This window comes from Anabrus simplex, chromosome 1 (assembly GCF_040414725.1).
Source record: "Anabrus simplex isolate iqAnaSimp1 chromosome 1, ASM4041472v1, whole genome shotgun sequence".
Taxonomy (NCBI): domain Eukaryota; kingdom Metazoa; phylum Arthropoda; class Insecta; order Orthoptera; family Tettigoniidae; genus Anabrus; species Anabrus simplex.
The window spans coordinates 17,526,794-17,551,476 of record NC_090265.1 but is presented as its reverse complement, the minus strand read 5'-3'; the positions used below and the strand labels follow the sequence as shown (position 1 = coordinate 17,551,476).

Here is a 24,683-nt window from a genome sequence, read left to right as displayed (position 1 = left end):
GAGTAATGAGAGGGGTGAAGAAAAGGGATTGCCTAGCCCCAACACACCCAAGTTCCTCTGGAAAAAGTCTCTAGCAGAATTCACAATCCATGAAGTGCATAAAGTTTCATGCTTTGGAAAGTAAATCCATAGTCAACTGCCACACAAAAGATCACAAAGTGTTAGTCCAAGATGGGACATTGGCTACAAAATACCGTCACTTGTTCCCGCAATTTACGCGCCTGAAATGATTCCTTGAATTAGAAAGAAACATAGAAAAGATGTCTCTCGATCTCTCACCTTGGCTTGAAGTTCATAGAAGAGAGAACCAACTCTCTCCTTTAGTTAAGCACATTATACTCGTAATAATAATAATAACTTAAATGTTTCCACCTTTTCAATACAATATATTCACAAAATTACAAAATTATACGGTACTAGTTTCGACCCATCTAGGGGTCATCATCAGCCGTATTGGAGCAAAGAAAGTTCTTGAGAGCAGACCATGCAGCCAATAGTGCACGTAACAGCATGATGGAGAAAGAGCAGAGCAAACATCTAGTGTTTTTGAATGGGCAAAGATACGGGTGAGAGCAATGTAGCCGAGCAGAAATGCTATGTAGGGGGGTTGGAAAATATTTTCAGGTAAGATGAAGCACATAACCTCACTCGCATGCCACACTGTCACATTAAATTCTTGGCCCATATTTATATATTAAAAGAGTTAACTAAAAACAGCTTTGGCAAATCCATCTGTCCATTCTGCTGGTTGCTAACACTTTCATCTTTAGTAATGTCATTGCATCCAGCCATACTTGAATACTACCTGTCAAGCCACTTCCTCTGATTCTGTGTTAGATAATCTTTGATCCTCTAACCTTTTCCAGCTTCCAAATATATTCAACAGATGGCAGTTACATGTTGCTGAGAGAGAAAAGTCTACATACAAACAGACCCTATCATGACATACGCCTTAAATGTTATCTGGGAACACCTGTCGAAAGAGAACTTAGCTATAGAAAGAGTGAAGGCCATATGTACCTTAAAAAAGTTCTCTACCTGGCAAAAGAAAAAAAAGCTCCTTTGAGATTAACCTATGAGCTCACAAGATAACCGTTATGTGATTAAAAATACCATTGCGTTCTATGATGCAATACCAAGTTTTACATCAAGAACTGGAGGATAAAAAAGTGAATATTTAAATTGATGTTTACCAAAAAGAGGGCATAATGATGTCAGAATGGGTCAATTCTGACTAAGAAATGCGCATAGCATTATGCACTTCTTATTAGACGTTCTTAAAACCATTACAAGGGCAGGCGAAACAATATGATTACGACAAGCATATCAAGATGAGTTATCTAACCTATTTATAACGTATGCTATTTTTTTTGCTATTTGTTCTACGTCGCACCGACACAGATAAGTCTTATGGTGACGATGGGATAGGAAAGGCCTAAGAGTTGGAAGGAAGCGACCGTGGCCTTAATTAAGGTACAGCCCCAGCATTTGCCTGGTGTGAAAATGGGAAACCACGGAAAACCATCTTCAGGGCTGTCGACAGTGGGGTTCAAACCCACTATCTCCCGATTACTGGATACTGGCCACACTTAAGCGACTGCAGCTATTGAGCTCGGTGAGTATAATGTATGCTGAGAAGCAGCATGGGTCCTCTAATCATCATCATCATCTTCATCATTGTTGACCATCTCCAGTTGCCGGGGTGTGGTGTATGAGCCCCCTCCATCTTTGTCCGTCCATGAACCGCTATTCTCTCGTAATCTTCTCCCAATCTTGTCCTCTCTCTTCGACATCTTTCTTCACCAGATCTGTCCATTTTCCTCCGGGTCTGCCCACTGGTCATTTTCCTTTTACTTCTCTTTCATATTCTCTTCTTGCAGTTCTGCTTACACTCATCCTTCTTACATGGCCAAACCATTTCAGTCTTGCTTTCTGAATCCTCTGTAGTAGGGAGTCTCCTATTCCCACCTCCTCTCAGACTTTTTCATTCCTGATCTTGTCCGTCTTCTGTATCATGGTGCATAGTCATTCATTTCTGCAGTTTGGAGTTTTGAGTTGTCTTGTCTCATTAATGTGGTAGTTTCCAAGCTATACGTGAGGATGGGTGTATAATATGATTTATATAATGCCATCTTTGCTTTTAATGGTGCTTGTTTATTCCACAGCAGTTGTCTTACTTGGTGGTAAAATTGAGTTGCCTTGCTAATTTGACTGTTCACCTCATACTTTGCAAGGTTGTCTTTTGATATGCATACTATACTACTCAAGTACTTAAACGTTGGAACACTGTCCAATTTGGTGTCATTTATTCCGATTTGTGGTTTGTCATCTCTCCATCACCACCGTCTTAGCATTTAAATCATACCTCTTTAAACTCTTGAAACCATTGCTGCAGCTTTAAGTACACAATTAAATATGGTATTTTGTTTGACCAATAATATCTCTTCACAGTTTCATCTTTGACAAACTGAATAGTTTCTTTTAACTTTTGAAGTAATACATGAGCTATCTGTTTCTCCACAGATTGAATCAACTAAATTTTAAAAATTGCCCTAAAATGTAAATTCTTCTCTACAATTCACCTATAAGTCAAGTCATGCTGGGTAGGAAATTACAGTATCATAATACACTGGTCTCATTTTTTTATGACACGTCTCGCATATACCCTATACTGGTATACTGAAATTACAGCTAGCTCAAAATTGTCATAATCTAGCTCATTAACCCAGAGAATACCCAGGATCCTGTCTTTCACCAGACAAGGGAAGAAAGAGCTGCTGCGATTAGGATTACGGGAGAGTTCCACTGAGAGCAGGCACGGTATACAGATTGATCGGAAACAACGTGCGTTACAGGGTCCGCCATGCTTATAAATAGTTTTGAAGAAATAATTCGATATCTCACACCGTTGTCATTTTATCAGCTGCTGAAGTTAGCCAATCAGATCGCTTCGCGGGCAAATTCAAATGCGCTTATACAAAGGGCACTAGGAAAGTTTCGCAATGTAAGTGTACGCTTTAGTCTTTTTCAAAATAATTTCCACCACACTCAATATATTTCTCCATACGTCGAAACCAGTCACTGAACCAACTCTGCCACTTTTCTTCGGTTACATTTTTACACTCATGATCCCATGTTCCCAGAAGCTCCTCGTCAGATGAAAAATGCCGCCCTTTCAGCTTCATCTTCACTTCTGGGAAGAGTGCGAAGTCACATGGGGCAAGATCAGGACTGTATGGAGGGTGATCAAGCACAGTCAACCCTGATCTGGAAGAAAATCCATTGTTACATTAGCACGATGTGCTGGAGCATTGTGGTGATGCAAGAGCCAAGTGTTGAGCCGTGACTTTGGACAGAGCTGCTTGAGAGCCTGGATCAAGACCGACTCCAATCCTCAGACTGTAATATTAAAAAAACATGGCGGCCAAAGTAGCCGAATTGCTGGTATTGGCTACCGCGAAAATAACACGTACATATTATATAAACGGCGGTAATTTAATACGATAAATGGAACATCGTAGGGAAAATCACTTTTACACGTATGAAAACGCTTCGCCAACAAGTACACACCACATATAATCAACTAGAATTACATATATTCTACTGGAAAAGAGACCAGCAAGCTGATTATTTAGGCATTTCAATTCGTCAAATAACGTTTTCTCTTAGATTTCACTTTGCTGGATAGATGAAAATACATGATAAAACTGTTAACATGATATTTCTAACATCATTTTGAATGTTTCAAAATAAATGAAGGTGTGAAATTCCTCGATTTATTCGCTGTCATGAGAACTGTGAAACGTAACTTGTTGCCTTAGTTTTGAATTGGTGGACAACTTCTTAAGTTCACCACCCAATGAATGGGAAGTACACCTGAAATAATAATGTTATTGGCTTTACGTCCCACTAACCACATTTTTTTATGGGTTTCGGAAACATCGAAATGCCAAAATTTAGTCCTGCAGTAGTTCCTTTACGTGCTAGTAAATCTACCGACATGAGGCTGACGTATTTGAGCACCTTCAAATACCACCAGACTGAGCCAGGATCGAATCTGACAACTTGGGGTCAGAAGGCCAGCCCTTAACCGTCTGAGTCACTCAGATCAAGTACACCTGAAATTATTGTTAACCCAATGAACAGCCCTGGTAGTGTTAATATAATGTTGACATATGGCATAACAGCACTTCACACAATGATAGTAACCTTAGTAATGAAATGTTCAGACACTAAAGATACGAAGTATAATAGGTTTTTGCCCATTAAAGAACATGAGTGCAAAGACTCTGTTGACTAAACATTGATATTATTTAACCACATGGACGAGCTTCAGTTCGGCGCAGTCTGCTTGATAGCAGATAGCCACAGCATGAATCGGAAGGTGTTGGTAGTGTAAAACCCTACGTTACAAACCCAGCTAATCCCTCTATTTCACTATTTATTTTGTGTAACAGTATACAGATTGCTTCATCTGTCACACTTATAAGTTTTGTTATACTCCAAGATCCAGCCAAACATTTCTGCAGGCAAAGCACAGATTATGGTAAAATACACTTGCATCTAAATCACTAGACATTTCGAATCTCATAGACACTGATGGAATATTACAATATCAATTATATTATATCTAAGTTAATATTTTTCGAGGAACACGAATAAGTTTACCGTTTGGAATTAGAGAACTGGCTTCCCTAACCTCAGCTTTTTCTCAAAATGATGTGTGCATGCTACGGTTTTGCCATGGACTTCAAAATAATCACGATGTATATTCCTAATAGATTTCTAATGTTCTATTCCGTAGAAAACTTAAGAATAGTTGTATGAGAGGCATTGCCATAGACTAAGAACTGGTCCACCTAGTGCACGCATGTTCTTTAATGGGTAAAAGCACGATCAAAACGAGCACATTCTCACATTACTGCGTATAATTACGGATCCTATGTATCAACTGACTCATATAAATACACTCGCACATTTACATTCTACAAAGAAACTAACATTTATCATTAACTTTCATAAAATGTCACCGTCTACATACAATAACAACAAACCAAAACAAATCCACATTTCTAACAATTCCGGCTACTCGATTCGCCATCTTTGAACGATCGAGAGTAGCATTAAGGTCTGAGGATTGGAGTCGGTCTTGCCTGGATGACCTGAGGCAGACAGGTCTCACTGTACCACTTTGCAGTAACTGTCCTTTGTGTTTCTAGCACAACCCGAGTCAGGATGCCCCGTTTGGTGAAGAATACTGCAATCATCCTTTTCTTCACTGACCTTGACTTTCGCACAGTCACAGGAGTACCCTCATCTTCAATCAGCCACACCTTGTTCTGGGATTTTGTTGGGACATCGTAATAATAAAGCCAAGTTTCGTCACCTGTAACTATGCTATTGATGTTACGCGAAGTCCCATTTTCAAATTTTTCGGCACCATTTCACTCGATATGCCCTTTGTTCCTCTGAAAGTGAATGGGGCACCCAAAGGGAACAAACCTTTCTAACATGGAGATGGTCATGTAGAATTGAATGGATAGCTGGTGCAGGGATGTAGAGGGTCTCTTCTACATGCCGATATGTTAACCGCCTCTCTTGCTGCAACATTTTCCTCACAGCTTCAATGTTTTTCTCAGTCACTGATTCAGATGGTTGCCCAGAACGAGGATCGTCTTTAACCCCAAAACTTCCCCTGTGGAACTCTTTGTACCAGCGGAAAATTGTTGTCCGATGTGGACAGTCTTTCCCCAGCACAGGAGTCATTTCCTCCAGGTACTGGTTAACAGTTAATCCACAAGCACAATTGCAGCAGATGATTGTGCGATATTCACCTTTAGACCACACTGACATCTTAACTTGCTTTCAATCCCACTACTTTGTAACAACTGGTGTGAAGGTCGCGCCTTGCTGTCTTCTAGACCGCTTTTCACCCCTCTTTTCATCCCTCACTATAACAGGGGTGTCCAGCCAACCATTTTTGCACATTGCAAAACTTTCCTAGTGCCCTTTGTAAGTATGACGATTGATCAATATCCTCAACCCCTTGATAGTTCAAATGGGCTTTGCACGACACTGCTCGTGACTTGAGAGCCATGCCGAGAAATCGGCATCAAACACAAACGCACCGTAGCGCGGCGTGATCTGTCAGCTCATACGTCTCCTCTCCTGGTGCACTCCTGCCTTTCTTAAGCCACATACAGATTTAGATTTATCTTCAGCAGCAGATAAAATGACAACGGTGCGGGATATCGAATTATTTCTTTCAAATTATTTATCCGTATGACTAACTCTCTGGTTCATGTTGTTTCCCACCGCCCTGTACTGTTGTATTTATACAGACATATGAAGTAAAACCAATGCAAGTTAAAAGCGAGGATTATTTTCTCCAGCAACTGCTATTTCTTCACATTTTCATCTTTAGCAACTTGCACAGTTTCTTTTCTTCAGTTTTAAGGTAATACATGAGCTCTCCATGCTTAATTTCCTGCTTTTAAAGATATAAACTTCATTTTGGTTCTGTTTTGAACTGAGCTCACAAAAGTTGAAATTTCAGTAAGGGTTCACCTTTTCAATACAAAATATAAGTTGTACAACAACAGATTTAATATTTGCAGAAATGCATTGAAACCGGTCCCTTGAATAAAAACATGTTGTAAATACTAATCTGTACAACTTATATTTTGTATGGAACACTTACTGAAATTTTAAATTTTTGTTAATTTCCTGCTGCCACAGGTTAAGACCTTAACATTACAGAGTCATTCTGTGCCTTAATGTTACATAATGTTACCTTCAAAAGAAGTTCCGAAGAACTTATAAATATACATCCATCATCATTTTGGAATTTAATTAAAAATAAATGGAAAAATACATCAATGCCCGGGGTTATGACTTTGAATGGTGAACCTTTGCGAAGCGCTAAGCAAATAGCTGATGGCTTTGCCACATATTTCAGCAAGGTATATGTAAGTAATAGTTACAAGGGTAATTATGAGGTGGGATCTCCCATGAAAACAAACTCTTCACTCCCAACGTCAGATGTAGGTGAAAAGGAATATATTCAGGCTATACAGAAACTTAAATCTACTAAGTCAAGTGGGCCAGATGGGATTCCTCCTTACATAGTAAAGGGTTGCTCAGATATATTAATGGAACCATTATGTTACATATTTAATCTTATAATAGATACAGGTGTGTTCCCAGAAATGTGGAAAACGTCAAGAGTATGCCCGATATATAAAGCCAGAGATCATTCAGATGTACAAAATTACAGACCCATTTCCATAATATGTGTCTTCGTAAAAGTTTTCGAAACAATTATTTATTTCCGGATTTTTAATCATGTTAAAAGCTACATTATTTCACCTTATCAGCATGGTTTCTATCCTGGTAGGTCAACTATCACAAACCTATCAAATCTAGTTCAAGATGTGGCTAATGCTTTAAACAGTCATAAGTCCGTTGATGTGATTTACACGGACTTCGAGAAAGCGTTTGACAAGATTGATCACAGTGTGCTTCTTAGAAAACTATCTGGATTTGGATTTAACAATCCTATGCTAAAACTTATCTCCTCCTATTTACATAACAGATACCAGTTTGTCACCTATAATCAGACCAAATCTTTTGTGTTCAATGTTAATTCAGGTATACATCAAGGTTCAAATTTAGGACCACTGCTGTTTATGTTATTTATAAATGATTTGCCAGATGTTGCTGTAAATTCCAAATGCCTCATGTTTGCTGACGATCGTAAGTTGCACAAGGAGGTATCACATGTTAGTGACTGCATTTCTCTAAGCAGGGACATTGAGAATATCTACATGTGGAGCGTCAAGAATAAAATCACATTTAATATCAGCAAATGCTTCGTGATGACTTATTCTATGGCGAATGATCCTTTTCAGTATGAATACTTCATGAATGGACAGAATCTAAAACGAGTCGAGTCCGTAACTGACTTAGGAGTTACAATGAGCAGTAACTTATCATTCAGTGCACATATTGAAATAATAGTAAATGCAGCACTGAAACAACTAGGTTTTATTGTACGAAACGGGAAGGACTTAAATACTTTATGTGTTCTCTATAACTCATTCGTGAGGTCATAATTAGAATATGCATCTATTATATGGATGCCAAATCACAAATCTTATATAAATAAAATTGAAAAGGTTCAAAAGAGATTCTTACAATTTATTTATTACAAGAAGCATAATCAGTCAGCATATAGGTTGAGATTATCATATTCTCACTTATTAGAAGAATTTAGATACAATTCATTAAGCGCTCACCGAGAATTATACCAACAACTGTTTCTACACAAAATTATAAATGGCATTATAGATAGTGGTGATCTACTAGCCAGAATAAATTTTAATGTAAGCAAATCTAACTTGCGTAACAGGACATACTTTTACAATCCCTTATCCAACATATTAATTCATAAAAATTCGCCATTAGTAAGGATGTGTAATACGTTTAATGACTTATTCAGAAACCACAACATAGATCTCTCAATGTCCTTAACAGACTTCAAAAAATGTCTAGTGATTTTCTTTAGTGAATATACTTAAACCATCTTAACAAACAGCATCTTATAAAAAGAAAATAGAATTCATTACACTGTCTCTTTGTCAATAATCCAAATGTAATTTAATTGTCTATAAACTCCGAGATATTTTTACACTCTTAATAATGCTCCTGACCTGTTCACATATGTGTGTGCTTGTACATAAAGTTTTAGCTCTTCCTACTTATGTAACCAGGAGTCAGCAATTGCAGCACTATCTAATCCTGATCTGTATATAACCTATGGTTGTTTTTGTCATTTTCCCCTCTAAATTTGTTTATTATAATTTTTCAAAATCTGTTGTTAATTTTTCGTGATATTTTTCTGTTTTGCAATGTGTATTATAGTGTCTGTTGTAATTGGAGTGCAACTCTGTTACAGACATGTGTCATAAATAAATAAATAAATAAATAAATAAATAAATAAATAAATAAATAAATAAATAAATAAATAAATAAATATTACTTGCACTGTATTTTGTAAGCAGTCAACAAGTAACTGGAAATTAACATACTCTATACCATCAGTGAGTTTTTTCTGACGTTCTTCTTAAAAGGCATGTTAATTATGACATTTGGATGTATACAGGGAAACAAGGAAATAGTATGACTAAAATATATATACATATTTATTTGTTGTTTGTAAGTACAAGTCTGGAATTTTAGCAGATGAGAATAAATACAATTAAGTACAGACTATTGAAGCAGTCATCAACTAATTTGGCTCTCGTAGCTCTGTGGAAGAAACAAACAAACACAGTATTCAGTATTGTAATATAATAATAATAATAATAATAATAATAATAATAATGATGATGATGATGATGATGATGATGATGATGATAAATATTTCCTGCATTAAGGGAATCCTCATGTGTGAAGACTGAACACACAGGGGATCAATATGAGGTTGTCCAGTGCAAAAGCTGCCAAATCCAAAACGGAGAAAAACTGTGTTAAGTATGAAATTCAGTACTTCTTGCTGTTCTTTATGTGATAACATTCGTGGTTTGTACATAGTTTGCCTAGTCCGTGCTAAAAATGCAAGAAAAACTTGACTTCGTAATACTGTCTTTATAGAATGCTATTATCAAAACTTGCCTTATCCAATTTCTGAAGAAATATGCATTCTTTAGTGTACTATGACAGCACTGTGGTGAAGAAATGTATTCAGATGCAGTTGTATTAAGAGGGAGTAATCTGATGTTCTGATTCAGTGGGTAATTTACTGAAAAAAGTTGGTGCTAATTTGGATAATGATGTATTTTACAAAAATGTGCTTTCATTTTGCAATACAAAAAATGCACAGCCTGCACCTGGGTCAAACCTCCCAGCTTTCAATATCTCCATTGCAGATACTCCACTGGAGCAGGCCAACAACTCCCCAGAACCTTTTAATGGGTGTACCAGCCCGCCGTTTTTACAGACCGCCCAGCTAATATAACCTAGATATGTGCTAGTTTCATAATATTAATATATATTTGAGTCCTTAGGTGTTCCGAATTTAAATTTAAATACTGTAAAACTGTTTATTTATATGACAAATCTTCATTATTGTCAGAATGCATCAGTGACATCAGAGTTTAAATGTTTAGCTTGACTACCACATAGCGTTGTGCGTGAGCGGTGTCTGGATTAGTGTGGAATCCCATGCGATTCTTCACAACGTCACAAACCTGTATGGCTCTCCACAGCAACGAAATGGTAACCCCCGTGTTACATGATTATGAATGAACAGTAGAATACTAGAAGTTAAAAATATTCTGTTATGTGATTGTGATAACACTAAAATAGTTCAGTTTTGCATTTAATGTTTACCTGTCCAATATTATTAATGGCCTGAGGGGAATGCACTGTAATTTTATCATATCCATTTTTTACACCCTATTTTCCACCCGGTTACTCATTCCTGACACCCGGCTGACGAAAATTTCTGCGAAGAACACTGAGGACCTTACAATGCATACCAAGATCATAGTTTACCATGCTGTTATATCAACACAGCTTTATGACTGTGAAACTTGTATTAAGGATATCAAAAAGCTAGAGCACTTTCTTGTCTGCAAAAACTGAGATCCATCTTGAACATCAAATGCGAGGACCGTGTCACCAATCTTGCAATTCTCAAGAAAGCGCATACTATAAGCACTGAGGCTACCATCATTGGCCACCGCCTCAGATGTATAGAGCACGTCCATCGCACGAGTTAAACCAGGCTTCCTCGTCATCTCCTGTATGGTGAACTCTGTTCTGGACAAGACTTCATGGAGCCCCTTTGAGGCATTTCAAGGATCAGCTAAAGCATACTATGAAAAGAGCTCAATCCTAGGATACGCTTGCTGAGAATCGTACACTTTGACGCCACGCTGTTTCTATATCAGTTACGGTGTTTGAAGAGGAGCGACGACAAAGTGAAGAGGATAAACAACGAGCACGGAAGCTCCGTCAAGCTCAGTTCCGCCCTCCCTCGGCCATTCCATGTGATCTGTGTGGACGTATATTTCATGCCAAGATTGGGCTACTAAGTCCTATGAAACATATTCACAAAGCTTTGTGAGTGTGAAAATGTAAACTGCTGAAGAATATTTTTACTCATATACGAGTTGCAGCTGCCGCCGCTGACAAGAAATGACAATGAAGGGAATACATTTTGCACAAGTTGTATAGATGAAGAAGAGGATCAACTGAGAATTTAAAATTAAGATCTTAGAAAGAAAACATGAATGCAGACACTTGAAAGACATTTTGTAGAGCCATGAAAAGTGTTAAAATAATGCAAGATTGTTATAAAAAAGGAGGAAAGTTGTCTATTAATGTTCTAAACCAATAGTAAAAATAATAATAATAATAGTAAAAATGAAGGTAAATATGAGAATTAATTAAATTTATGACCAAAAATCTCACCAAAACTTGTCTTATCCACAGAATTGCAAAATTCGCCTTATCCGAAACTAAATGCTGATTTGCTGCCAAATTACCTTAGTTTCGGTTATGTTCTGAACAACACTGTACCAAATATATACAGTATAACCCCATTTTTGCGTGACCTCAATTTAGCGTAAATCCGCATTTAACAGAAGAAATTTCCAGTCCCGAAAATTATTCCATAAGAGCAATGCAATTTTATATTTGATTTAATGTAATTCACAACAGAGCAAAATCTGCATTTAGCATTAAGGAAATGTTAAAATTCTCAAATATTTATTTCTATACATTTTGGTTATGGGACATTTAGAACCTATAACAAAGACGTCATAAGCTTACTAAGGATGGTTCAAGGCAGAAGAAGAATTTAGAGTGCAGGCTCTCAGGGCTAAAGTGAGATGTCGGACACAGATACACATCCAACTGCGGCCGCTGTTGTAGAAGAGAACCCCCGTTTTAATGACAATGTTATTGTAACCTTCGAAAGTTCCTACATTAATCTGTGCAATATCCTTCGGTTACAATGAGAACCCTTTTACTGATTCATCCGTTATTACAGGCAAATTCGGGCGTATTAGTTTTTATCCTTTATCAATATTCGTACACAACTCCAGCATTGATACCTCATTGTTGATAAACTTAATCATAATAGGTATTTTTGATCCTGTATTGACTTGTCTGAATCTATTAAAGAAACTATTATAGTTTTATTTTGAGTCCACCTTGTCAATACACCCTATAATGCTAGAAAATTATTAACTTAACATACGTGTTTCAGGAAAATCATCCATTCCCTTCATCAGTGATGTCAGTTCAAGGAATAAAACATGTAACACTCTCTTTTGTTTTATCTTAAAATTTAAAGAAGTATTGTTTCCTAATTTCACCATATCAATCAATAAAGAAACTAATGAAATATTAAGAAAATGATCATTACATACAATTTAATATTTTGTTGAATTAAAAGAGAATACCTAAATAAATTTTTCAGATCTTCAAGTTTTCTTCTTTTTTTCTTCCTTAAATGATCAAATGCTAGTTTGTACAATGGGTTCTCTTCTGTACTTCTTTCATTTAAACTTGATTCAAGGTCAGTTTTTTGTGCAAGGTACATTTCTAAACTTTTTGGCCGATTGTATTAACTCCATGTCATTACAAATGTCTGTAAATTTAAGATTCTTTTCAACCATTTGCTCTCCCATTGCCGAATATCTTTTATGTTTGACTGCATTAACATGTTCTTTGTACCTTATAGCCAAACTTCTTCCAGACTGTCCTATGTATAGTATCGTTGTCTACATGTTTGGCATGTCAATTTGTAAATTCCTGATTTATTAAATATATATTTATTCTCTATTTTATCTGAATTGAAAATTATCTTATTAGTATTATTATAAGTTTTGTATGCGACATTGATGTTCCTTTTCCTGAAAAATTTAGCCAGTTGATAAGAGTGTTTATTTCGAAAAGTTAGAACTGCAAATTTCTTTTTCTCCTTTCGCTCTGTAATTAAAGATTTTTTTGGTTCATTTTTCATTTTATTTATCATTGTATTAATAAATTTTCTGGAGTATCTGTTGCTATGAGCAATTGGTGGATTATATTTATCTCTCTATTATAATTCTTCCTAGATGTAGGTATGTTCATAGCTCTAAATGTAAAATGTTGCCTTTTTTTTACGTTGATCTGGATGATTGGAGTCACTTCTGATAACAGTATCTGTTTAGGTTTTCTCTTTCAATTCAACAAAATATTAAATTTTATGTAAAGATCATTTTCATAATTAGTTTCCTTATTCATTAATATGGTGAAATTAGGATACAATACTTCTTTAAATTGTAAGAAAAAACAAAAAAAATAGTGTTACATGTTTTATTCCTTGAACTGACATTGCTGATGAAGGGAAATGGATGATTTCCCTTAAACATGTATAGTAAATTAATAATTTTCTATCATCATAAGGTGTATTGACAAGGTGGACTCAAAATAAAATTATAATAGTTTCTTTAATAGATTGATACCTCACTATGTGCGAGCGAGTAGATCTTGAGCGAGCCTGACGTCTCCTCACAACTCCGACTGTTGTAAACAAACGTCGGGATAACATGTTTTCTCAATAAGTGCAATGACAGCAGTTTCTTACAAAATTGTACAAAATTAAGTTGATAATCCTCCTAGTCAGTACTATAAAATTTACATCCAATTAAGACAAAACTTTACATAGATATGTTTCGACCCGGTATACGCTTCAACCATCACTATGGATCTAACATGAGATTTATAGTCTGTAATGACAACAGTTGTTAACTCCTTAGAATTAAAGGCTGAAGTAAACAATTGCTTAATTTTATTACTATGTACTGAAATAAAATAAGAATATGATACTTCTCCTCCTCAAGATACAGCGGTGTGAAAAACGTCTCGTACGGCTTGTCAATTTCAGTTAATTTCATTTTTTAAAAAGTTTTTTGCAAGAAGCGAGGTCAATTTGTGTAAATAATGTATATATATTTATATCTTTTGCATTTGCCACATAGTCCTTAAAAAGACATTGGGTTCTTCGATTTCTTTTACATTTTTTTCAGTTTCTGATTTGAGTTTCGTAATCTACCATGTGATTTTATGGCTGATGAAGTCTCAAATAGAGACGAAACATGTCCCTAAATATTTTTATATATGTTTTTAATTAAATAGTTTACTTGTAAATTGATGTGTATTGATTGGGTGGACCAAAACCTAGCATTGTTTCTTAGTTTTAACTGTATCAATACGGATCTACACGATGAAGTTCGTAAAGTGAACAAACTTATTACGGAACCAAGTCCTGAAAATATCGCGTCATCCATGCAGATTTGTTATGACAATAATCTACTGGGAAATATTTCATCACTGTTCCTTTGAAAGAATGCGGATTTTTTGCTTTACCAACAACAGCTAATTTTAATTTATGGTCACCACTAGCGTTTGCACAGCACAAGATGGTAATGTGCTCTTTACGGTACTAGATTTGTGACCAGGAGCTGATTTCTCTTCAGCAGCTGCTAGTGTTTTACTGGGCACTTCCAATAAAGTCCAGTTTCATCGACATTGTACACTTGACTTGGAATGAAATTGTATCTCTCAATTATGCGCTTAAAATCGTACCTGTTTTCTGCTGCACTGCTGTCACCACTTAGTGTTTCTCCTTTGATGTTTAATTCTTGAATGCCATGCCTGTCCTTAAATCTCTGTAGCCAACCATTGGACGCTGGTGAGGACCCTGAGAGCTCCATCCCCCTGTGGGTGGGGGCGGTAGAATAATAGCCACAGTATCCCCTGCCTGTCGTAAGAGGCAACTAAAAGGGGCCTCATGGGCTCTGAACTTGGGAGCGTGGGTTGGCGACCACGGGGCCCTCTGCTGAGTCCTGGCATTGCTTCCACTTACTTGTGCCAGGCTCCTCACTTTCATCTATCCTATCCGACCTCCCTTGGTCAACTCTTGTTCTTTTCATACCCCAACGGTATTACGTATGGAGGCCTAGGGAGCCTTTCATTTTCATGCCCTTCATGGCCCTTGTCCTCCTTTGGCCGCTACCTTCATTTTTTGAAGTGTCGAATGCCTTCCATTTTTCTCTCTGATTAGTGTTATATAGAGGATGGTTGCCTACTTGTACTTCCTCTTAAAACAATAATCACTACCACCACCTGAGAGCCCCATCTTTTCGTGAAAAATTTGTGCCTGCCTTGTTATCACAGGATCACGAATAGGTATACATTCACCTCTCTTTTGCTGAAACCATGTGAATAACACAGCATCCAGTTCTATTAAAGATGATGCTTTCATTGTTTTTCTTTTAGCGAGTCCATGCGAACTGTCAGAATTTGCCACAAACTACAACACTTTGTCTTTATTCTTCATTAGGTCCCGCACTGTTGTCACACCCACAACAAACTCTGATGCTAAATTTGAGACTAGTTCACCTTTCTTTAACCGTTTGATTATATTAACTTTATTTTGTATGGTTATAACTACACGTTTTCTTTTTACTGCAGATTTCAGTCGCAACATTTCTTTATTTTGCACTACAGTACAGAATGTAGCCTACCTGTCTACTAATAGCAGAGGTTGACTATGACGGACTGCTAGGCTGGTTTCCTATTCCTGTGCATTGTGAAATATTTATGATGCAGTAGCCTGTGGTGAAAATATTTAACGTTGACAGAGAATGATATGAAAGATCTACGTACGGTACTCGGAGATGTTAGATGCTACCAAATAAGTTGTAGGTATCATTCTGAAGTAGAAATGACCAGCATACCGTACTCTACGCTCTGTGGGCTGGGAGAGGGCACATTGCAGTATGTACATTATTCGTCAACAATGGAATGGATAATAAAGTTTGTGACTGTTGAATTTGAATAGCATCCCTCTTCTTTTGTAACAGTTAAAAGTTAAATAATTTTATACAACATAAAGTTACATAGTAAAGAAATGTATGAAGTCATGTCTCCAATGCCGATTGCTAGTCTATGCGCGTGTACGTACAGTAGTTACTGTACGTTATGATCGTGGACTCAGGAGTCAGAGAGTCAATGTACAGTTGCTCCAAAACAGAATACTACATCAAGATACCTTGACGTCAAGAGCCGGGCTGAGTGGCTCAGACGGTTGAGGCTATGGCCGTCAAAGTGGTTAGAGGGGCGTAAAACCAATAACATTATTATTATTATTGACATCAAGAGTATGCTCATTCAGTTTTGGAGCAACTGTACATTGCTTTTTTAAAAAAATTGAGATTTTGTTTTTGTTTTTTTGTTTGGTTAATTGAGGGATGGATAATGAAGGTTTTACTGTATGTGGTTTTGTCAGAACAATTTTTGTTTCAATTTTGTAGTAATTTAAGCTAAAAATTATATTAGCAAGAATGTCACCAATAGCAGAGGAAATGGTGCCGGCAAAGTAGCGGCACATATGGAGCTGACTTGTCCCTGCATTTCAGGTAAAAATCCCGTAGCCTAGAAGGGAATTTTGAATGACAGAGTCCACCAGGAAGACCTCAAATATGATGTCAGCACAGCAAGGATAGATGTAATATGCTGGGTCAAAGAGGGAATGCTGGAGGACCGACTGAGGTTCGAGATGACACTGTAGTAAGTACGTAACTACGAGATTCCTAAGAGCAGCACAGACTAGGTCAGTAGCTGCAGTATTTACAGATAATGTCTCACCTCTTGAGCAATTTTTGTAAGCTGCTCCACCATGTGTTTTCCAGTTTCTTGTACCATTTTGTAGAAGTATCCCTCACTGTTCTGGAGCAAAATGTGGGGATGATCAAACTCCTGAAAATAATACATTACATGTCAAGAACACCAGGTCTACAGAACTTTGAGGAGGACAAAAAAAAAAAAGTAGGAAAGATCACAATATGAAGATAAAATTGGAATTCAGGAAGACAAATTCGGGCAAATATTCATTCAAGGAAGAGATGTAAGGGATTGGAATAATTTACCAAGGGACATGTTTCAAAATTTCAAAAATCTTTTAAATTAAAGAGAAAACTTGGTAAACAACTCCTGGCTGACTGCCCTAAATGCAGATTGATTGATAACAAAGTTGAAAGGAATTAATGAGTATACGTCACCCTCTAAATGGATGTGGCCCCAAGCTGTTGTTTGTGCATGCTCTTCATATTGCAGACATATATTCACCAATCTCCGTGGATGATAATAATAATAATAAGAAGAAGAAGAAGTGTCGAGTTGGCAGGGTAGTAGGATAAATTAACATTAGATTGGTAGCTTCCTATTTCTAAGATTTATTAACTAAGCATTAAACTGCACAGGACTATGCATAATTTTCACTCATACACACACTTACATTGTTCGCGCTATCTCTCTCTCTCTCTTTTAGTTTCTCACTTGTTCTCACACTACACATTCACACAAAAGGTAAACAGTTATGTCACCTGGCCACACACTCTTTCCTTTGCTGTCAGTCCACACTGTAGCACGCTAGTCCGACAATCGTGCCAATTCCACACACTTCATAGTACTGGCAGTCACTCGCTGACTGAGCTCACGATTGAACTACACCAACCCCGCCAGGCAAGTCACTCCTCTGCGCCGGGTCTTCCAGAACAGTCTGGATGCTAGATGTATCCACGAAACTCGCGAGATGGAAGGCTCCAGATTAATCGTTCAGTAATTTCCATAGTCTTATGCTGGCTACCATGGACGGAAGCGAGGGGGGGGGGGTCTAGCCCTTAAATCTTGTTCGTGATTGGCGTGATCGAAGCGTAAGCGGGTGGGGCGATACAGTGACGCCCCGACCCGTAGCAAGTTGGCATGGTTGACTCTATAACCATTATAATAATAATAATGATAATAATAATAATGATGATAATAATAATAATAACAATAATAATAACAATAATAATAATAATAATACACTCACTCTGTAGGCTTCTGAGGGACGTGAAGTTTCCGTGCCAATCTCACAATCCTCTTCCATACTTTTCGATCTTGAGCCTGCTCTTCCCAGTTATCAGTTTGGAGGGTCCAGCATACCTTGTTGATTTCCTTCTTCCAGGTGCTTCGGGGTCTTCCTGAAGCTCTTTTTCCATTAAGATATCCCTTGTATAGATCTACTGGTGCTCTGTTATCATGCATCCTCAGTACATGTCCAGCTCAGCGCAGTCTGTTGTATTTTATTATATCCATTATAGTGTGTTTTCTGCCTGCTTTGGGAGATGGGATTGAACCATGGCCCAAATATTTTTCTATAAACTTTATTCTCAAAGACTTGCAACTGCTGCTGCTCTTTCTTGATTATCCTCCATGTCTCGGAACCATACAGAAGTACTGATCGAATGATTGTATTGTAGATAATCATTTTTGCATTCCTTGTTAAAAACTTGGAGCCTAATTTAGGGCTCATAGAGTAAAAGGCCTTATTTGCATTCCTAATTCTAGCTTGGTGTTCCTGTTGCCTTCGGTTTTGCTCATCAATTAATACACCAAGGAATTTAAACTCCTCTACTCTTTTAAATATATATTTTCCAATCTTCAAAGGCAATCTGTCAACGTCCTCATGATTCGGTCTCTGTACAACCATGTAATGTGTCTTTTTATCATTTACCCATAAGCCAATTTTTGCTGCCATTTCCTCTAGTTCCAAAAATCACTGCCTAATTTCTAATTCATTGTGGCCAATAAGAACAATATCATCCACATATGCAAGGACTTTATGTTATCTCCCCAATATAATGCCAGCAGGTACAAGAGCTAATTTCCTGATAATCTTCTCCAGTGCAATGTTGTATAGAAGAGAAGATAGTGCATCCCCTTGTCTCAGACCAGTTTTATTCTGGAAGGAACTTGACTTTCTGCCTTTGAGCAAAACACAGCTAACATTACCATCCATACACTGTTTGCACATATTAATTAATTTTATGGGAAAGTCAAGTCCACAGCCCTTCTCTATGGATTGAATCATATACCTTGAAGAAATCTATAAAGAGATAATGAACCGACTCCTTGTGTTCCCACACCGTATCATTAATAGTCTTAATTGCAAATATGTTGTCTGTAGAGTATCTGTTACTACGAAAACCGTTCTGATAGTCCCCAATAACATTTTCAGCAAACGGTTTTAAATGCTGTAAAAGAATAAAAGAATTTTGTAGGCCATGTTTACAAGAGATACACCATGATAATTTTGAAGTTCTTTCTTATCCCCCCCTTTATGAATTGGAACAATAAGTGATTCCTGCCATTCTTTTGGAATAACTTTATCGTGCCATATCCTTAGAATGATCTTATAGTCATCTTAGGTTGTTAATAATAATTTCCCTGTTAATTAAAGAGTTTGGCCAATTATAGACTGCTTAGAACCGAAGACTATGGTACAGCATTTTCCTTTTCCTTTCCTTCCCACAACTTCTTCATACGTTGGCTGATTGCCTGCGTCTGTTCCTCTGATAACACTCTCCGAGGTTGACATTCAGTCTGCAAAAGCAAAACAATCTGCAGAAGTATCCTGTCACCGGAAGGCCTCCCTGTTATTTATTATGTGATCTGCGATCTTCAGTCTTTGTAGATCTGCAACGTATCTCTTCCAGCCAAATGGTCATGTGTTTTAATTTCAAGATATAATCAAAAATCTTTTTTTGTTAGCCTGTTGTGAAGGTTATCATAAAATTGTAGTCTTCATCTTTTAGCTGTGTCTGCAGTTTTCTCTATATTGTGATAGAGGTCTATTTTTGCTGTTTCATCCAAATATCTCTTTCTTTAGGGGTCCCAAAAATTTCCCAAGTATTTTCCTTTCTTTCTTTTCCAGTTTTTCTTGTTCACCTCTTTTGTTCTACGTTAAACATTCTGATCCATATAATACCTCTGGTTTAATTACAGCTGTGTACGAGTTGATTTTTGTCTGAAACGATATCAAACGTTTGTTGAAACTGTGTTGAGTGAGTTTGTAAACCATGTCCTTCTTCTTCCATCTCTCTTTGCAGGTTGTGCTATCGAGTCCATTTGACTGGATCCATTCTCTGGTCAGCATAGTAGTCTTCAGTTCAGATGCCTCTGGGTTCGATTCCCAGTCACGATGGGGAATTCAACTGGCTAACTAGCCAGTCCTAGGATTACTGAATTCAATTTCAGAACAACTGAAACTAGCAAGTGACTTGGCCGAGGAGTGAGGATCGCATTGCTGTGAGCTTGCATTTCGGAGGTGGTGGGTTCGAATCCCACTGTCAGTTGACCTCGAGATGATTTTCTGTGCTTTCCCGTTTTAACAGCAGGCAAATGCTGGGGCTGTACCTTAATTAAGGCCATGGTCGCTACCTTACCAATTCTAGCCTTTCCCATGTTTGCATCGGTGCAATGTTAATAAAAAAAGTGATTAACTAGCCATCTGCTCAATGCATCTGAAAAAGTTATTAACTAAAATAAAGAAATAAATGTGCTAACTGGATTAAAGCCTCTTATATATATTTAACAAAACCAAGCTTTCTGCCAAATTACACTAACCTTCATCAGGGCATGTGAAGGTCTGCCTCTGACAGTGAGCAAAGAAATTCTTCGAAGGAACGTGGAAGTCACGACCATATTATCACGCCCCCTCCCCCACTAACTGGACTCAGGGATCGTCACACTGTGCTGTGGCTTTAACACAGTTAGCGTATTTATTTCTTTATTTATTTTAATACAATGAGCCACGAGAACCTACCTTAGTTATTTACTAGTCTGTTGCTGGGCAGATGAAGCACATGTATACACAACTCAAAATTCAATGAAAGTGGAAAGCTGGAAACATTTCTGGGAGCATCAATATGATGTGAAGATTTGAGTGGGAAGGACAGGAACTTACCACCATCCTTCCTGAGTCCATAACCAGCACCTTGTCCGAGTCCATGATGGTGTTCAGTCTGTGAGCCACCGTCAGCACCGTGCACTCCCTAAACTTGTCCCTTATGGTGGTCTGGATCAGGCTGTCCGTACTGAAACAAACACACAATATAGCATTATTTTACTTTATTTCTCTCCTTAAAGTCTGTTCCGCCTGTGGGTGGGGGCAGTATAATAATAACACCGACAGTAACCCCTGCCTGTCATAAGAGGTGACTAAAAGGGGCCCTAGGGGCTCTTAACTTTGGAGCGTGGGGGCCTTAGCTGAGTCTTGACATTTCTTCCACTTAATTGTGCCAGAAATAAATCCACACCATTTCAGCTTTCTGGTCTCTATCTTGTCTTGCAGCTTAGGGAAACCAATTCTCTCTCTGATTTCTATATCTCTGATTGTATCCTGTCATTTCTTCCCAATTATTCCTTTAAAGAATTTCATTTCAGCTGCTTGGATTCTGTTTTCATCATGTTTTGTTGCTGTCCATGTGCCTGCTGTCTTTGTCAAAAATGGTGTGTAATAAATTGAGTTAGAATTTTCTTGCATTTCTCTGGGACGTCCCGGTTCCACACTGTACCTCTCACACGTTGGTAAAACCCATTCATTGGCTTGTTGGATTCTTTCCAATTTCTTTGTTTATTTTCCCATCATCTGCAAGTATATTGCCCAAATGTTTGAAGCTTTCTAATGGTCTTCCATTTACTACAGTATTCTCTCCTCCTTCTCTATTATCTCTTGTCATCACTTCTCTCTACTCCACACTTATTTTCATTCTATATTCCTCTGTCTCACAATTCCATACAGTAATTTGTTCTTGTACTGTATTATTGTGTCGTCTAACTCCACCATTGTCCGGTCCCAAGTCCAGAACGAGAAAGGACTGGCTGTGAAGGCTCTACTCATTCATAACTGAAGTCTGCAGCAGTCCGTTGCAATCTCGGTGCCTAACCCTGCAAGTCTGATCTCACATGTGCCACAGGATATGGCTTCGAGACCACAGTTTGAGGGTCGCTTCCTGGCAAGTCAGGATCCTCCTTAAAGAAATTAACACCAGTGGCACTTTTCCTGCTACTTTCTTCACTTCGATCAAGTCCACCGTTGATGGAGCTAGGATGGTGGAGGCAGGTGTAGGGTAAACTGGTAGCCTCTAGTCTGGACCTGCACATTGGCGCAGATGTGTGATGGTCGTTTTTGTGAGACCTGGTGACTACTCAAGAATTCGGTCCTGCGTCTGGGCAGGTCTATTTAGGACCATCGCTGCCCACCCCAAATGGGGAAGGCCCTAGGACATGCGGGCTAAACATCGGAAGTCACCCTTTCGCCTGGCTGGGCAGCCACGCCCAGCAGGTAACCCCACGTATGGTTGAAATATGGCAGATGAGCATAAAATTAAAACTGGATCCTGGAATGTCAGAACATTGCTTGATAACAACAACAGTAACACACCAGAGAGGACAGCTTTCATCTGGATTCTAAACATAGACATCACTGCACTGAGCAAAACTAGACTATCAGCTGAAGGGAAGATCGTTAAGTCTGGATCACGTCATACCATCTTTTGGAAAGGGAAGCAGGATGGAGACAACCGTATTCATTGGGTTGAATTCGCAGTTAAAACGAAACTGGTAAAATGATCATCAGCTCACACCCATTGCATTCAGTGAAAGGCTCAGGTCACTCCGTATATCACTCTTCAGAGATAGGTTCATCACACTCATCTCCACATATGCCCCCAGCCCGAAAGCCGATCAAGAAAATAAGAACCATTTCTAGCACCAGCTGAACTCCATCATCATCAAGAGAGCACTGTCAGACAAACTGCTACTGCTTGGAGACTTCAATGCCAGAGTGAGAAGGGATAGTCGGTTGTGAGGAAGTGTAATGGGCAAACATTACATTAGTAATTGCAATGCCAATGGTCTGCTACTTCTCGGCCTGTGTGCAGAACATGAGCTGTATTGCCTTCCTAACCGTTACAAGACCACACGGATGCACCCACGATCTAAGCACTGGCACATCCTCGACTACGTCACCACCCGAATGGAAAATTCTAAATTCCCGTGGAGGGAATTAGATATTTTTCACCAATAGAGCATGTGACGGTGTGACAAGAAAGATGTTCTCATCACTAAGACTGCGAGCAGTATTGATGACTGTTGGACAGATCACAAACTTCTGATCTGTCAACTCAGAATATCCTTCCATCGGAAACCAACTGTGCATCACCCAAGCAAGCCCCAACACAAGTTTGCCACATTCAAACTCTTAGATAAATCCAAATCGTCAGACTTTCAAAACGTGATTATAAACCAATTGGCAAGCAATCTAGTATGCACAAATGATGTGGAGCAAGAATGGTCAACACTCGAAAGGGTTATGGAGTCAGCTGAGGAAATCATCAGCTACGAGAAAAGAAAGAAGCAAGACTGGTTCAAGGACAGCAATGAATAAATTCTGAGCCTTATCACTGCCAAACGGGAAGCCCATCTATCCCTTCTTCAAGATCCATCATCCAGTCTGAAGAAAGCTGTGTTTCAAGATCTGAAACAGAAATGTCATCAGCAGTAGTGGACCTTTGGTTTAAAAGAGTGGAGTAGTGTTGCTACTAGCGGTCCAGGATGTCTCTACCATCAGTTGTTTTCAGAGTTCCAGTTGAAAAGCGAGACTGACCGTAGATCTCTTTTATCCCCGCGTAGGAGTTCCGCAGGTCTCTGGTGGCAGGAGAAGGCTCTAGAACTCCAAAGACTATCTGATGCCAAAGACCTGCGGAACTCCTACGCGGGAATAAAAGAGATCTACGGTCAGTCTCGCTCTTCAACTGGAACTCTGAAAACAGCTGATGGTAGAGACATCCTGGACCGCTAGTAGCAACACTACTCCACTCTTTTAAACCAAAGCTCCACTACTGCTGATGACTTTCTATGGGATGTGTCACAACTTCCCCCCTCAACCATGAATGGCAATGCCACCAAGTTATTGAGAATTCTGTGTGGCGCTTGATAGGCTCAAACCTACAAAAGCACCTGGACCAGGCAACATCCCTATGGAACTAATTCAAGGAGGAGGCTTACCCCTAAAAACAAGGCTCTTTGCCTTATCCTCTCAATTTGGGAAACCCAAAAATTACCCAGCGATCTCAAAAATGCCAATATCATCACAATATCCAAGAAAGGTGACCATAGTATATGCAACAACTATCGTGGCATTTCTCTGTTATCTATTGTAGGTAAACTTCTCGCAAGGATCCTGATTTGCTGCTTGCAAGTCATCTCCAAGAGGACTCTACCAGAGTCTCAATGTGGTTTCCGAGCCTCCAGAGGTACTGTTAATATGATCTTTTGTGCAAGGCAATTGCAAGAGAAATTCAGAGAACAGAAGCTTCTCTATTTCGTGTTTTATGATCTGGAAAAGGCCTTCGATGGTGTCCCAAGACTCACTGTGTGGGCAGTTCTGAGATGCTTTGGCTATCCTGAGCATTTTATGGGCCTAGTGCAAGCACTTCATGATGGTATTACTGGACAGATTCTCCATCAAAACAACTTCTCCGAACCATTCCCAATCACAAATGGATTGAAGCAGGGTTGCGTACTACAGGTAGCTCCAACTCTATTTGCATTGTATCTGGCAGCCATGCTTTATCAAACAGACAACCCCGGTATAGACATTAAATACCACTTTGAAGATGACCTCTTCAACTTGGCCAGGCTTCACTCATGAAGACATACCAGTTACTAGAGTAACTGAAATGCAGTTTGCTGATAATACCGCATCACTGGCTCTTACACCTGAGGAACTGCGGCAA

At 38.4% G+C, this 24,683-nt stretch overlaps 1 protein-coding gene across 1 annotated transcript in view; it reads right to left on the bottom strand.

The window, feature by feature from the left end:
- Positions 1 to 9,185: 9,185 nt before the first annotated feature.
- The window catches only part of LOC136883349 (probable multidrug resistance-associated protein lethal(2)03659), a 274,390-nt gene continuing 258,892 nt past the window's right edge, over positions 9,186 to 24,683 (bottom strand). The window contains exons 23-25 of the mRNA XM_067155603.2: positions 20,849 to 20,978; positions 16,708 to 16,818; positions 9,186 to 9,309 (exon numbers count right to left, since the gene is read on the bottom strand). Of these exons, the coding sequence (XP_067011704.2) occupies positions 9,286 to 9,309; positions 16,708 to 16,818; positions 20,849 to 20,978 (265 nt within the window). The 3' untranslated portion in view covers positions 9,186 to 9,285. The remainder of the gene's footprint in view (positions 9,310 to 16,707; positions 16,819 to 20,848; positions 20,979 to 24,683) is intronic.